At 39.8% G+C, this 15,678-nt stretch overlaps 1 protein-coding gene across 11 annotated transcripts in view; it reads right to left on the bottom strand.

Annotated features, from left to right (window-relative positions):
* Positions 1-1,015: 1,015 nt before the first annotated feature.
* NFAT5 (nuclear factor of activated T cells 5) overlaps positions 1,016-15,678 on the bottom strand; it is a 119,926-nt gene continuing 105,263 nt past the window's right edge. For 10 of the 11 annotated variants that reach the window (XM_040442947.1, XM_040442948.1, XM_040442949.1 and 7 more), the window contains 4 exons: positions 10,536-10,681; positions 7,143-9,642; positions 6,249-6,492; positions 1,016-5,603 (listed from right to left, as the gene is read on the bottom strand). In XM_040442947.1, the coding sequence (XP_040298881.1) occupies positions 6,257-6,492; positions 7,143-9,642; positions 10,536-10,681 (2,882 nt within the window). In that variant the 3' untranslated portion in view covers positions 1,016-5,603; positions 6,249-6,256. Of the gene's footprint in view, positions 5,604-6,248; positions 6,519-7,142; positions 9,643-10,535; positions 10,682-15,678 lie in introns of those variants that run through there. The other variant, XM_040442951.1, reaches the window with a different exon arrangement.

Genomic DNA, 15,678 nt, shown 5'->3' with positions numbered 1-15,678 from the left:
ATTAAAGTGCATAATATCATTAGGGTATTAAGAATATTGCATAAAAGCCTGCAGTTTTCAGTGCCACTAAGTCAAAGAAATACCCAGGGGGAAAGAAGCTCTATCCCAAAGCTACCGCTGTGATGCCCTCTCTTTCAGCACCACCACTGCAGCCAGGAGCCAGCACAGAGGCAAAATAACAAAACCAGAGGGACAGTCAATCCAACTGTATCTTGTTGAAAGGAATTATTACCTTTGTTCTAGAGGGATTCCAATATAACTTCTTCATTTTCTTTGACACTATTTTTCATAGAGATTACAAAGGTTCTGATAGGCAAGAAGTGCACTACGACAAATTCCATGGCGTTGTCTAGTTAGAACAACTACAATTTCTAGTTTGAAATTTAACTACAAACATTTGTGTGCATGGAGTCTCACAGACAATAAAATTTTCATTAGCATTCAGATAAGACCTATCATTAGTTGGTCGAGATGAAGTCAAATTTAGATAATTTATATAAAGCCTCAACACTGTAACTCTAATGTTTATTTTATTTTTCAGAGACAGAGTGCGAGCAGGGGAGGGACAGAGAGAGAGAGAGGGAGTCACAGAATCCGAAGCAGGCTTCAGGCTCTGAGCTGTCAGCACAGAGCCCGATGGAGGGCTTGGATCTTATAAACTGTGAGATCATGACCTGAGCCACAGTTGGCGCTTAAGCGACTGGGCCACCCAGGCGCCCCTAATTCTATAATCTATTATTTACCCTCCCCCAAAGGAACAATTCCAGCAATGTATCTCTGTTACTCTTATGCCAAAGGGAGAGACTTATGAAGCTGTTTTCTCTGGTGTTAGAAAAATGGAGAAAAGAATGCTAAATGAAATAATTGAAAGATGGGGCCTACTGAAATAATTTATTTGTTTTTGGCAATAGTGAAAAATGAAATTACAAGAAAGGGGCACTATTATGGTAGAAAGGCACTTTTCCATATGCATTTAGTCTAGATATAAAATATTAATTAAAAATTTTTTCTGAGAGAGATAGTGGAGTAAAAATAGAATTTTATTAATGAATGAGGCTAGAATGGCATGAAAATAAATGGGAATTAAAGAATTAGAGTACTGAGGCAATTCACAAATGATACTATAGGAATTACTCTGATATTTACTGCATTGTGAACATTATGTCCACGATTTAGCTCTAGTGACACAAATAAGCGGAGGAGAAAACCTCTTTTTAATATGGATATACCTAACTTAGTAGGGAATGTGCTCTGAGTTTTTTTCCTAATAGAGCTGCTGCACTATACAGTCTTTGTCTTCATGGAGTCCCTCCAAATAAGTAAGGTGTGCAGACAGAACATGGCTGTACAGGTTAGGGATGAAGCCTGTGGTCATAACTTTTTTGTCAAAAAAGTTTTTTGAAACTTTTTGAAACTAAAGCTAACAGACCTCATCAAGTTTTCAATTAATCAGAAAAAAAAATTAATAAATCTTAGAACAGAAATTTTCATCAGAATGATGAATAATTCTTAAATTACTCCTAGTGAGTATTTATAAGTCACGTTTAATTTGAGACTTTGATTATTAAAGCATTTAATTCTGGTCTTTAATTATTGATCTGTCTAAACAGATTTCACTCTTCTAAAACAAGTGTCCAAAACAGTTTAGATGGCCAAAAAGAATTATTACTTTAGTTCTAGGGGGACTCAGATAGAACTTTTTTCTCATTTGCTTTGACATTATTTTTCCTAGGCAGATTAACTGAGGTTCTGATGGATAAGAAATGCACTATAATGAAATTCTCAACTACAGCATAGACAAAATTACCACAAAAAGAAAGGAAGAAAGGGGGGGGGGTCCCTCATTAATTCTGCTTTTAATAATAAATAAAGCCCTTTAAAAACCTGTTCCAGAGAGTCTGGCAAAAACTGATTTGCATTGGCTGCTCTAATTACAAAGATAACATGATAAAGCTCTGAGGCAAATATGATTTCTAGTTGTCTTCTCCCCTGTTGGTGTGGATATATCATGGAATGACAATAAGGAATAACACACACATACACACACACACAGAAAGATAAGCTCCAAGCATTAAGGTGATTTGCTAAAAGCAAGAGCAACTGAATATAACAATATAAAGGACTAAAAAAAGGTTCAGAGTTTATTTAGGTCCTTCTGCCATAAATAAATTTAATAAATTGTTGCTTCCAAGGCCTTTGCTGGCTCATGGAGTCTCTTTCATAGATTGCTATTATTTGTAACATTAATCTGGAAATTGTATTATTAGCACACGTATCAACCACTGACCACTGAGCTAACTCTTCAGTACAAAGACAAATGTCTTTTGTAACCAAATAGTCAGAATGCTGTACTTAACAGTGACCTTTAGGGGTAGGGAACATTTAACGATGTTAAAAAAAATATCCATCATTATTGAATAAGAATGTGGTAGCATAGCACAGCCCTTGTATAAATAACCACAAAATTTATGAAAATAAAATTTGGGTTTTCTGCCTCCATCCAATCAAGCCACTACAGTTCAGGTGTATGTTCTGTTCTAAACTTAGATACTATAAAACAGAAAATTGGTCCCTGGTAACTTGGCATTGGCGATCAGCACTTTACGATGATAAGCCTCTTGCGAAACAACAGAACAGAAGTCAGCACACAAGCCAGTCTTCTTGCCACCACTTCATCCACAGAGCAGTGCTAAGAAACATTCTAGTTGAAACTTGGTGAGCAAATAGACTTCCTGAGTCTCCTGTGTAATCTCTTAGAAAAAAACTCAGAAAACTCAGAAATAAACTTACAGTATTTTATTTCTACTTCTTATTTTTATACCTGCTGGGTAAGCTCTTTATACCTCTTTATACCTCTGCAGTTAGAGTTTTACATGTTAAAACTGAAGCACTGGATTGTGTGGCTGGTCCTTCTCATAACCTGAACTATACTGGGTAATTTTCCCTGATGCGGTGGGGAGAGATGATCTATTGAGGAAAATGCTTTTGGTTCAGAGAATCTATAAAGTAGCTCTGGATATTACAAGATGGGGAAAACGTTATTAAAATTACAAACATGGTTTGTGGTTTTTTTTAGTGTTATTATAAATAAAAGGCATAGAATACAGAAAGCCAATTAATAATAACAATAACAACAATAAAATATTAAATATATAGTGAGCAAAGACTGAATGGCTCATTCTCATGAAACACCATCTGACACAATTGCCTGATGGGTTTCCTTACTCTAACATTTTGCTGAGTGAAAGATCCAGCAAACACACAGTAAGCTGCCTTTAGCCCACCAATAACATCAAGGAACTGCCTGATGGAATGGCCACAGATGAACAGGTCATTTGTTTCAAAAGATACTTAAATACTCAATAAAGACATAACAAACCCCCCCCTCACTGTTATCAGACGCCACGTTGTGGTAGAACATCAGACAAACTCACAAATTTACCACAAAAATGTGTGGCAAAAAAAGAATAGTTTATATATATGTATATATATAAATTTCTATATTTATGCCAATGTACTCACTCAGTACAAATAGCAAAATAGTATACCATTTCCTAAATACAAAATATAGCTTTCCAAAAAAATGAAACACACATTAGATATAAACCATCCAAAACTTGAACGATTGAAAACTGTATTCAAAAGTAAATGACCCAGAGTAGGTCTCTTTCTGAAAAGTTCCCTTCATATCGGCAAGAAGCCTGTACTACTGAAAACGTAATTCAATGCCTCTCAATCAGAGAGAGAAAGAAAGAAAGGGTCAGGGTGGAGGGAAGAATATATAAGAACAAAGAGAAAAAACAAATTAGGAAAAGAGCACATTCAAAGAACTAAGGAGGACCACAAAAAGGGGGAAAAAATCTGGCTGTATAAACAAAACCAACACCACAATTCCACAAAGTTCAACTAAATGTATAGGATAGAAAACAAATAAAAAAAAAAAAACACAACAGAAAAGTAGCCTTCAACAAATAATTAACAGGCTATTTTTTTTGTACACTTAATAAAAATAAATGAAACAGACATGAATACCAAAACATCTTATCTACATATAGAAGCCACACACAATTTGGCCTTAAACTGTATAAACAGCTTTCTACATGCCAAAAGGAAAACGAGACGTAAGCACGTGCCCAAACGACAGGTTGTCGTGAGAAGCAGGCATCCCGTGGGTGGCAAGAACACCCAAAACTGTGTAACTAATGCTACAACTGCAACTGCAAATTCTGGAGTGTGTAATTTTGCTCTCTAGAGACGTAACACAAGTTAATTCTTCATTTTAAGTCAATGATATGACCCTGTAAAGCCTAAGGCTTGTGGGAACCATCAGATAAGTGACCACTTCAAACTGTAAAGCACTGAGGTGACAAGTGAATTACACTCACTGCAGTTTAGGGAGAAGTGATGTTTCAAGAAATTTTAGTTTGCTTTTTTTTTTTTTTTTTTTTAATTAAAATGTACACTGTTTCCTATTAGAGGGAAAAATTTGAAGACTTCAGGACAGCACCGTTCATGGGGAAAAAAATGCATTGTTTCTTGTTTCTCAGGTATCAGCTCCCCTCACTCCTAAAAGAGTGGCCCCCCACCCTGCCTGTGCTGCAGGAGTTGCTGGGTTACCCCAGACCAAAGCGGCCTTTCCCTTTAAGTTGCTACAGGGTCACAAAGCTCGTAGTATATTACTAATTGTCTAAAATAAAGTGAAGAAGAGGGGGAGAATAATAAAAATGAACATAAAAAGGGAACACCGGTCCAAGACGGGGATAAGAAGAAAACAGACTGAAGTTGCTCTGTCAGTTTTAACTGCTATAGGAGGATATCAGAACACAATTTACCAAGTATTAACCCCTTCATTTTTTTGATAGAGCAAGATAATTATTCTTCTCTGCACAGGTATGGCTAAAACCCTTAATAGAAACACAGAGAATGAACAACTCTCTGGAAAATAAAATCAATAGCATTTCAGCTGTTCCTAGATTGTGTGTTGTCTGCCTTTGTAATAAAGAGGCCTCTTATCTGTGTAGAGCTCTTACTACAGTTAACTTGTCAGAATGTTACCCCTTCAGTTTCTCCATAAAAACTGAAAAAAGATTCCTTCATTTTGGCCAATAGCTGTGCTTTTTATATTGGAAAACCACAGCCTTACTTTTAGTTACTATTTGAACTTTCCTTTTTCAAAAGCCATTACTTGACTAAAACAATGCAGGTAAGAAAATATGAATGAAGAACAAAAGTAAACATGACAATATGAACTATTTTCTAATAGCAATAATAACTGAGCAGTCCAGCTTTTGAATTTGAACTATACTTTCAAAGAAATAGCGCCTAGGAAAATAGCAACAATTAATTCTGTCAGCTGGAAACTCAAATAGATTCTCAGTCATCACTGTTATTAGGAATATAAAATATTAAGATGTTAACAACGGTGGCTAATCACTGCAACAGGCAGCACAGGTGTGCTTTTTTGCAGTAAGAGTAAAATCTATCCATTTACTCAATCACAGTTTTTCATACTTTGTTTTGTTTTTAGAGTAACAGTTCAAAAATCCTCATGGAATCACATGATCTCAGGACATCTTGGAATCAGAATTTTCTTCATGGAATTTCTAAAAAAAAAGAAGAAGTTGAATATAACTCACTAAGGAGGGAACAAAATTATAAATTTCCTGTTACCCTGAAAGATTCCAAAGTATATTACAATGCTATAAATGATACTGCATCATATTTATACTTCCACACACTTTCCTGACTCAGTATTTATTTCTTGAGGAAGGGAGAAATAAGACTTAATTATATCCAATCAATAGTACATTGATCAGGTGTTCTGTCATTCCGTGGTGAAGAAACTTAGAACCAAAGGGATTGCCTAGCATCAATACTATGACCACAAGCTATCATCCAGAATAATTTATTCAGATTTAAAAAGTATCATCTTACATTTTATTTTGAGAGAGAGAGAGAGAGAGAGAGAGAGGCAGAGAGAGAGAGAGGGGAGGGAATCTCAAGCAGGTCCCACTCTGTCAGCACAGAGCCTGACGTAGGGCTCGATCTCACAAGCCCGTGAGATCATGACCCGAGCTAAAATCAAGAAATGGACCACCCAAGTGTCCCTAAAAATACCATCTTGTGAGAAAGCCGTATTTCAAAAGAGTAGGGTCTAAAAAGTGTTATTACTTAAACCTAAATCTGATAAGAATAATAAAATTTATTGATGCTTTTCAATAAAAAAGAAACCAAAATGCAATACTTACTTATCCAGTTAAAAGGTGCCAGTCAAGTTGTTCCCTTGGTTTTGCAATGAAACAAGCAAATCAATCTTTTCAATGTTCTGGTTGGTGTTTATAGAGGACGTTAGTGAAGAACTCTCTGGCATTTGCTGAGAAAGAAGTGTTGTCACAGGTGGCTGGCCCTCATTCTGTGGTTGGCCTGGCTGACTTATGGCCATCAACTGATCTGGCAATGTAGCTGGTCCAGAAGTTAAAAGCTGACTACAGTCTGCAGAAATATTTAAAATAGAGAAGCTACTTGATTAGTTACTTTCTGTTAAGGTTCATAAGAAGATATTTATTAGTTGTTGGGGGAAATTCACTATTGTGTTTACTCAATATAGAACTAGAAGTGAGGCAACTGATAGCCCTCCAAAACGGTTTTTACCGAACAGTACTGGAATTCATCCCAGGTTTACTCAAAGCAGTATAAAAATACAACTTTGCTTAGCTATCATCATAAGTAAGTCCTACATGCTTTCCTTGGTATGTAAACATTAACGATGGGTTAACCTCCTTGGAAACTACTTACTTTAATTGGCAGAGATATTTTCTGTCATTCTTACTTCATTTTCCTTTCAAGTTTACAGCTTAAAATGGTAAACACATTCATTTATATTCATTACCATATTTAGTCCTCCCAATATCCTTTTCAAGTATATAATTATTACCACCATTTAGATGTGGAAATTGAAGCTTCTGCAGGTCAAATAACTTCTCTAAGATCTCACAGTATGTAAGTGGTATGGCTGGGATTGAACTCAGTTCTAACTACAATCTGTGTTCTTAAAACCACTGTGTTTTGCTTCCTTTTAATAAGAGTAAGAATTTGACCATCTCAGCCACTAACATTTAAGAAATAAAATTAGAGTTTCTTACTATTTTGAATGCCAAATAAGAACATTCCTGAAGTCTGTTGAGATGAGCCAGGAGAATTCTGTAGTTGGTTCATTGTGCCTCCAGTAGTGTTGTGAAATAAAGTAGCCTGTGGTTGAGGTGAAGATGTGGCTCCTTGGATTCCAGGCATGTTGTTCTGAGGGGAATAAAGAGGAGACTGCTGCATGTCTTGTTGGTTCATACTGGTCTGCAAAGCAGACATGGATGCTGGAGAGAGGAACAGTGTTACTTGCTGCTCTTGAGAACTGGGTGACCCTTGGACTAACTGAATCTGAGGAGAGCTATGGAACAAGGAAGTCTGTGGCGACTCAGACTGGGTAGGACCTGGGTTCTGAAGAGAGGAAACTGTAGGCTGGTTCTGAAATTGCATGGGCTGCTGCTCTTGGTTCATGGGGGCCATATTATTTTGTTGGTGAAAGATGGACTGATTCTGTTGCTCCTGGTTAGCCAGCGCGTTTGGACTTGGGTTGAATATCATGTTTGGCGGTGGCTGCTTCTGAGATGCCATTGTAGCCATGGTGTTCTGATTACTGAATAAAATGCTCTGCTGCTGTTGCTGCTGCTGCTGCTGCTGCTGCTGCTGTTGCTGCTGCTGCTGTTCCTGGGATGGAGAGTTACTCTGGATAGCAACCATTGAGTGCTGTGACTGGAAAATTGTTCCTTGTTGGTTTTGAGGCATTGGATTTGGAGGAAGGGAGCCCAGGGACACCTGAGGCTGAAATATACCTTGCTGGGAGGGTTGGGCCTGTTCCTGGGAAAGCATAGGGGTCTGGATGTGTGATATTGGAGCCTGCTGTTGAAAAGCAGATTGTTGCTCAGTGTTAGATGTGGACTGAAGCGGAGAAATTGAGTTCTGAGCTGCAAAAAATGAAATCTGTTCTTCTTGGGCTACGGTGTTACTTTGAAGATTATTCATTGGACTCTGGGAAAGAAATATGTTGGCTGACTGCTGGTCTTGAGGAACAGAAGAGCCCTGTAGCACAGCCATGGTACTTTGCGAGTGAAACATCGGAGGCTGCATTTGTTCCGAGGACGTTGTAGAAGTCTGACTGTGAACAATAGGACTTGGGCTATGAAAAATAGAACCTTGAGTTTCCTGGGAAAGGTTCTGAGCATCAGCAATAGGATTTTGGGGATGAAAAAGTGGAGCCTGTGAATGAGAAGACTGCTGCAAAAAATTCCCAGATTGGAGGGACATCATCTCATTACTTTGTTGGAATAAACCATTACCTTGTTGCTGAGTACCATTATTCTGAACACCCATCATACTTTTCGTAGATGAGAAAAGGTTTACTTGAGGTTGACTGTCCCCACTATGTTGCATTTGGACCATGGTCTGAAAGACACTGTTCTGAATCTGCTTGGCTTGTGCTCCAGTCTCTTCTCCATCTCCTGAACTTGATGTCTGAAACATGGTAGTGCCAGGGGTGGCAACCTGCTGCGTGGTGGTTGTAGTAGTTTCATTTCCAGAAACTGCAGGGGGAGAAGAGAACAATTCGCACTGCATTTGCATGTCTTCGTTGGTAGATAATGCGCTCATCATGTGAGAGGTCTGCTGGTAAACTGGAGATTGCTGAAGGTTTCCATTTGCTGAAGCCGGTGAAGGAAATAACTCCGACTGAATCTGGGCAGCTGCCTGACAGATACTCTGTTGCATCTCCATCACCATTGCAGCCGATGATTCCATCACTTGCTGCTGCTGCTGTTGCTGTTGCTGATTGGATAATGTGTTTTCGCTCTGTGGGTGAACACTTTCGGCTCTTCCAGCTATTAAATTATCTGGTCTAGTATGGACTGTTGGCTCTGTTGAGGAGAACATTCCAGGGCTTACGCTGTTTTGAATTTGACTGACTTGTTGAAAAATGTCTGCGCTAAGCTGTTCTTGAACATTCTCATTACCATCTGGAGCAGAAAACAAAACTGAAGATAACTGTTGTTGTGCCTCTAAAACTTGCTGGACCAAGTCAACATTTCCACTGCTGCCACTAGCAGTACTGCCTGTAAAACTTCCGGCTTGCAAATGCTGAATCGTATTCTGTAGCTGACTCACACTGTTTGGGGATGGGAAAATATTTGATGACATCTGCTGCTGTAAAGTCTGTGCTTGTTCTTGTAGTGGTGACTGCTGCTGTTGCTGGGATGACTCAGTCAGGTGTGACAAATTAACCACTGTGCCATCAGATTGTAATACTTCTCTGGACTGAGTGTCTCTTGTCTGAAATGGTGTAGCCGGCTGCAGTAGTGCATCACTGTTGGGCAGCTGACTAGAAGCAGAAACTGCTGGAAAGGTACCAGGCTGTGAAATGTCCTGTGTCTGAATAGTTGTCAGGGTGTCTGGGTTGTAGGTCTTGGGCTGAATCTGCTGCTGCTTTTCATTTTCAGAAGGTAAGTGGGAAGATGATGATGATGAAAAAGACCCATTTCCTGCTATGTTAGAGATATTTTCTAATGTTTGCTGAGTTGATCCAACTGTCTTTGTAGTCTAAAAAATAAAAATCCCCAAATAATATGTGTATATAAACATTAAATTAGCTCATATGACACTTCAAAAATTATTATTCTAAAAACACACATATATGCAGGACCAATTTCTACTCTACATTATTCTGTTGGAAAACAGGTGCAAGATTGATTCTCAGGGATACCATGACATCTGACTGTCATCAGGATATCTTTTTTTCTTAAGTTTATTTATTTATTTTGAGAGAGAGCGAGTACGTGAGCAGAGGAGGGCCAGAGAGAGAATCCTGCTGTCAGTGCAGAGCCTGATGCATGACTCGAACCCATGAACTATGAGATCATGACCTGAAACAAAATCAAGAGGGGTGCTCAACCAACTGAGCCACTCAGGTGCCCCTCTTTTTAACAAATGTTGTAAGTGAAGACAGCCAAACAAAAAACTAGAATAATCAGTTATTGATATGCTTAGGACAGGAAGAACACACTAATAGTAAATTTTAAAGTATCTCCATTTTGTGGATCATTGGTAGAATTATAGGGGGGAAAGTTATAAGTGAGAAAGGGAAAGAGAGTTATAGAAAAAGACTGGGGGGAAAAAGGAAATAAAAAACATCTCCAATTCTGAAAATACTAAACCTATACTGTCATCAATGCCTTACATCCCACAGGTACAGCTAACATTAATTCCTTCCTTACCAAAATATATATTAGAAGTCACTTTGCAGACTATTTTATTGGTTGGTAAAAGTATTCACTCTGAAAAGCAAAACTCATTAACTGCAACCAAAGAGAAACACATGTGAAAGAAACAGGAAAAGTAAAAAGCATAAACATGGGGAAAGGTAATCAAACTATTAAAAATATAGCAATTTTTATAACAGATTAAGATGTAGAGCACTTATCAATGCAGCTTACCTTAAAAATAGGGGAAGATCTTTTTTCTGTTACTTCCATTGGAGTAACATCTTCACTCTTAATCATACTGCTTGATATGAGTGGAGTGATCAGAGCACTGGGAAGAATATTTACCTTATCTAAGTTACAACCAGTAGTTTTCATTGCTGTACACACACAAAAAAAAAGAAAGAAAGAAGGTTTAAAATCATCAACTATTTCATTCTATAATATGTTGACTTAGTCATGATTTAAATGTCTTTTTTTTTTTTTTTTTAAGGGAGAGAGAGAAAGTGTGCGAGCAGGGGAGAGGGGAACGGGGTGGGGAGGAGAGAGATGGAGAGAGAAAGAGAGAGAGAGAGAGAGAGAGAGAGAGAGAGAGAGAAAATGAATCTTTAAAAAAAAAATTTTTTTTAATGTTTATTTCTGAGAGAGAGACAGAGCGTGAGCAGGGAGGGGCAGAGAGAGAAGGAGACACATAATATGAAGCAGGCTCCAGGCTCCGAGCTGTCAGCCCAGAGCCCGATGCAGGGCTCAAACTCCCGAACTGTGAGATCATGATCTGAGCCAAAGTCAGACGCTCAACTGACTGAGCCACCCAGGCACCCAGAGAGAATGAATTTTAACGTTTATTTATTTTTGAGACAGAGAGAGACAGAGCATGAACGGGGGAGGAGCAGAGAGAGAGGGAGACACAGAATGGGAACCAGGCTCCAGGCTCTGGGCCATCAGCCCAGAGCCCGACGCGGGGCTCGAACTCATGGACCGTGAGATCGTGACCTGAGCTGAAGTCGGACGCTTAACCGACTGAGCCACCCAGGCGCCCCGAGAGAATGAATTTTAAACAGGCTTCACACTCAGCACCCATCACAGGGCTTGATCCCAAAACCCTGTGATCATGACCTGAGCTGAAATCAAGAGTCGGAAGCTCAAGTGACTGAGCCACCTGGGCGCCCCTAAATGTCTGTTTTTTGATGCTATGCTGGTAGCATGAAATATAAAACTGGTGTATCAAAATGTGTCCTCCCTTTTTTTTTTTTTAATTTTTTTTTCAACGTTTATTTATTTTTGGGACAGAGAGAGACAGAGCATGAACGGGGGAGGGGCAGAGAGAGAGGGAGACACAGAATCGGAAACAGGCTCCAGGCTCTGAGCCATCAGCCCAGAGCCTGACGCGGGGCTCGAACTCGCGGACCGCAAGATCGTGACCTGGCTGAAGTCGGACGCTCAACCGACTGCGCCACCCAGGCACCCCGTGTCCTCCCTTTTTTGAAGCAGTAGTGGCTTGAGGCCTCCTGATATGAGCCAGGTTAGATAACAACAAGCTGAAGCAGTTCAGTTATCGAGCTATATGCCTCAGGGCCCTTTCGAGGTACTATGAATTGCACTAATCAACACAGCCACAGTAAGTTGTAGGATACAGCTTAGAAATCTCCAGATAAAAGCTACTCAATCACAACTCTCCTCTGAGCATATGGCTACCCAGCAACATAAAATCAAAACTTCGTAAGGGCCACAGGATTGTTGGAACACTTCTCTCAACAAAACTCAAGTGTCTCATTAGCATATACCACCAAGTAACCAGACAGACTGCTTTTCTATATTAATGTCTTAGAAAACGTGTATTTGCTAAGTTCTTTTAGACACGACTTAATTTTTTTTCTTTTCAGAAATTTAAGAATTATTGTAGGTTTACCAATTAAATCTCCAAAGCAAAACCAGCAAGTATTTTCTACTTCCCTCTCCTTCATTCTGCAGGAATAGTTACAGATTTACACTACGGAGACATAATATATAGCAGATAAGGTAGGTTTTACCATTTTGGCATATCTACTTTTCCTCCTTGATTCCTTTTCTTTCTTTTTTTATCTCAAGTCTGCACTACTAGCATTTAGTGGAGCCTACTGATACCACAAATGATAGTCCTCTGAACTGAACATCTAGCCAAATTCTGAATCTAAGTGTTTACCACTACTTTGAAACCCTGTGGAGACACATACAAATTCCCCAGAAGGCATAGCTGTTAAACTCCTTAGTTTGATACTGAGAAGAAATACCAGCTACAAAGAGGATTTTAAAGTGGCATATGGTATATGAACAGGATGGCTATCTTTGTAAATATTTTGATTTACAAACATCTGAAATTTTCTTGTCTTACTTCAGCTGGTCTCACAGTTAATTGGCTAGAAACAACTCCTGTGGAAACAGATTATATTGAGGGAGGGGAAAGTGCTCATTTAATTTTTGATATTCTACATTTTATTACTCTGAGAAATGGATCATTTACTCATGAATTCTCAGGCCTATTTTCACCTAGATTCTAACAATACCAATACAATTCAATTCAATTCATAATCCAATTTTGACTGAGACAAAACTAAAGATCATGCACAAGGCAGGCATTTAAAAGTATTCTAGGCCCATCTCGGGGCGCCTGGGTGGCTCAGTCGGTTAAGCGTTGGACTCCGGCTCAAGTCGTGATCTCGCAGTCCGTGAGTTTGAGACCCGCGTCGGGCTCTGTGCTGATAGCTCAGAGCCTGGAGCCTGTTTCAGATTCTGTGTCTCCCTCTCTCTGACCCTCCCCCATTCATGCTCTGTCTCCCTCTGTCTCAAAAATAAATAAAGGTTAAAAAAAAAAAAAAAGTATTCTTGGCCCATCTCAAAGGACAGTTTGAAAGACCACTGATAATGTCCTAAGTTGATCCTATAGTGTTCAACTATCCTTTTTTTTTTTTTTGATGTTTATTTACTTTTGAGAGAGAGAAAGAGAGTGAGGAAGGGGCAGAGAAAGAGGGGTATGAGGATCTGAAGCAGGCTCCATGCTGACAGCAAAGAGCCTGATGCGGGGCTCAAACCTGCGAACCAAGAGATCATGACCTGAGCTGAAGTCGGACGCTTAACCGAATGAGTCACCCAGACGCCCCTTCAACTGCTATATCTGCTTTTTAGTTCTAGTAGAATATGAGTGTCATGAAGGCAGATTTTGTTGTTGTTGCGTGGTACATAGTAGGTAACCAATAAACATTTGCTGAATTAATGAAGCAATGAATAATCTTACTTTACTTTTGTCATAGTTTAGTTTGTTGTGGACTGTTTGGTTAATGATACAGTGTAATGTTGCATATTTTCATTATAATATTTCTGGCCTAAAAAGTTTAACATCTAAAGACAAATTTATATTACAATTCAATTAGAAACTATATAAAAATTCACTGACAAGTAAATGCATCACCTACAGTTAAATCGATCTGTACATGATTTTTGCCCAAATTTATTTAGAGAGTAATTCTTTTTTAAAAAATGTTATTTTAAGACACACACACACACACACACACATACATACAAGTGAGGGAAGGAAGAGAGTGAGGAAGTGGGGGGGGGGGGGAGAGAGAGAGAGAGAGAGAGAGAGAGAGCGAGCAACCCAAGCAGGCTCTGTGCTGAGCGTGGAGCCTGACTCAGGGCTTGATCTCACAACCCTGATATCATGACCTGAGTCAAAATCAAGAGTTGGATGCTTAACCAACTGAGCTACCCAGGAACCTCTGGAGAATAATTCTTATTATCAGAGTTTTCCCCCCCTTTTGGAAAGTGAGAATGGGTGGAATAAGTTGAGCAAGAGTCTTTAACTCCTCTAAGGAGACTACTGATAGGCCTATTGGTATAGACAAACAAGAAAAGGACAATTTGTCTAATGTCCACCCAAAGATACAAATCTTTCTATAGCCACAGGCACGAAGTCTTTCTATGGCTAATAACCATTTAGTTTTCTGACACTTATTCTGGTCTGTTTGTTGTTTTAGCTATGTATGAACTATAGCTAGAATCTTGCTGGTGCTACTCACAAGAATGGAAGGTGCTTCCCTGAGCTCCCTGGTGTAGGTGGTGAGGGATGCTGGATCTGCATAAAGGGAAAGAGTTCTCCTGGTATGCTCTCTGGTCTCCTGATACTAATGGGCTTCCCATTCTATCCCTGCTGGTGCTGTTGGAGATAGGGAAGCACTTATGTGGGCTACTTCTGCCACTGGTTGGAAGGTCAAAAACTTCAAGGTCAGGGTGGGTTCCCGGCCATTGGGGAAAAGTTTGGGACACCGTGGATCTGTTTCACTTTCTGCCATTGGACTGCCTTCTGTTACTGGGTGGAAGATTAGGAGACACTTGGCCTGGGTCTTCCTCTGCTGTTGGGGGAAGGACAGGGAGACACAGGACCTGCCGATACCACCAATACAGGCAACACAGGGCCTGTGTGCTATGGCCTGGTATGGGGTAGGGGATGGGTTGGCTCCCTGGGTTCTGTTGTTCCCTCTTCTGCAGACCGACAGACTTGCTTCAGCTGGCTTATGTGAAGCCTGTGTTTTGGCCCTCCTCGGTTCTACTGTCTGGATATCTGGCCTACTGCTACTTGGCAGGTGTGGGGCATGGAGTGGGTTGACCATCTCAAGTTCTGCTGTTGCTACCACAAATGTGGGTGGGGGGGTTAGATAGTCCCCTAATTTTGCTAGTGGGTCAGCTGCTGCCACTAGGTATGAGTCATCCTACTAAGCCTCTACTAGGCTTGGCCTTTCCTGGTCTTTCAGAGCAGGCTATTCATACTTATTTGTTGATTTATTCTGTCTGTACCTGTTGCCAGTTTTGAGTCACAGACTTCTCTGGTGCCCAATTCAGATAAATGGTAGATATAAAGAAAACCCAGAAAACTCACCTAGGGTCAGTCTCCAAGTTCTGAGGTCCCTAGCCTGTCCACTTTCTTCTTTCTATTTTCAAAGTGTTTTTACGACTGTTCAATTATCTCCAACATAATTTGGTAGATTTAGAAGGGAGGAACAGGGAAAAGTGAGTCTATACTATCTATCGTATCCCAGAACCTGTAACTATATCTTAATGGACCAGTAAACAATATTAAATGGGTTGAGAGATGTCACTCTACCTTTCTTTCCTACATTCTCATTATGTATTTATAATCCGTTACAAAGTTTCAGGCACTGTTCTGGGTTCCAATGATGATTAAGATGGATAAAGCCCAGGGCGCCTGGGTGGTTCAGACAGTTAAGTGTCCCCCTCTTGATCTTGGCTCAGGTCATGATCTTGCAGTTAATGAACTGAGCCCCATGCTGGCCTCTGGGCTAATAGCATGGGGCCTGCCTGAGATTCTCCCTCTTTCCCTCTC

The sequence above is a fragment of the Herpailurus yagouaroundi genome, unplaced genomic scaffold (assembly GCF_014898765.1).
Source record: "Herpailurus yagouaroundi ecotype Mexico unplaced genomic scaffold, PumYag 190, whole genome shotgun sequence".
NCBI lineage: Eukaryota > Metazoa > Chordata > Mammalia > Carnivora > Felidae > Herpailurus > Herpailurus yagouaroundi.
The sequence above is the reverse complement of the archived record's forward strand: the minus strand, read 5'-3'. Positions and strand labels throughout refer to the sequence as shown.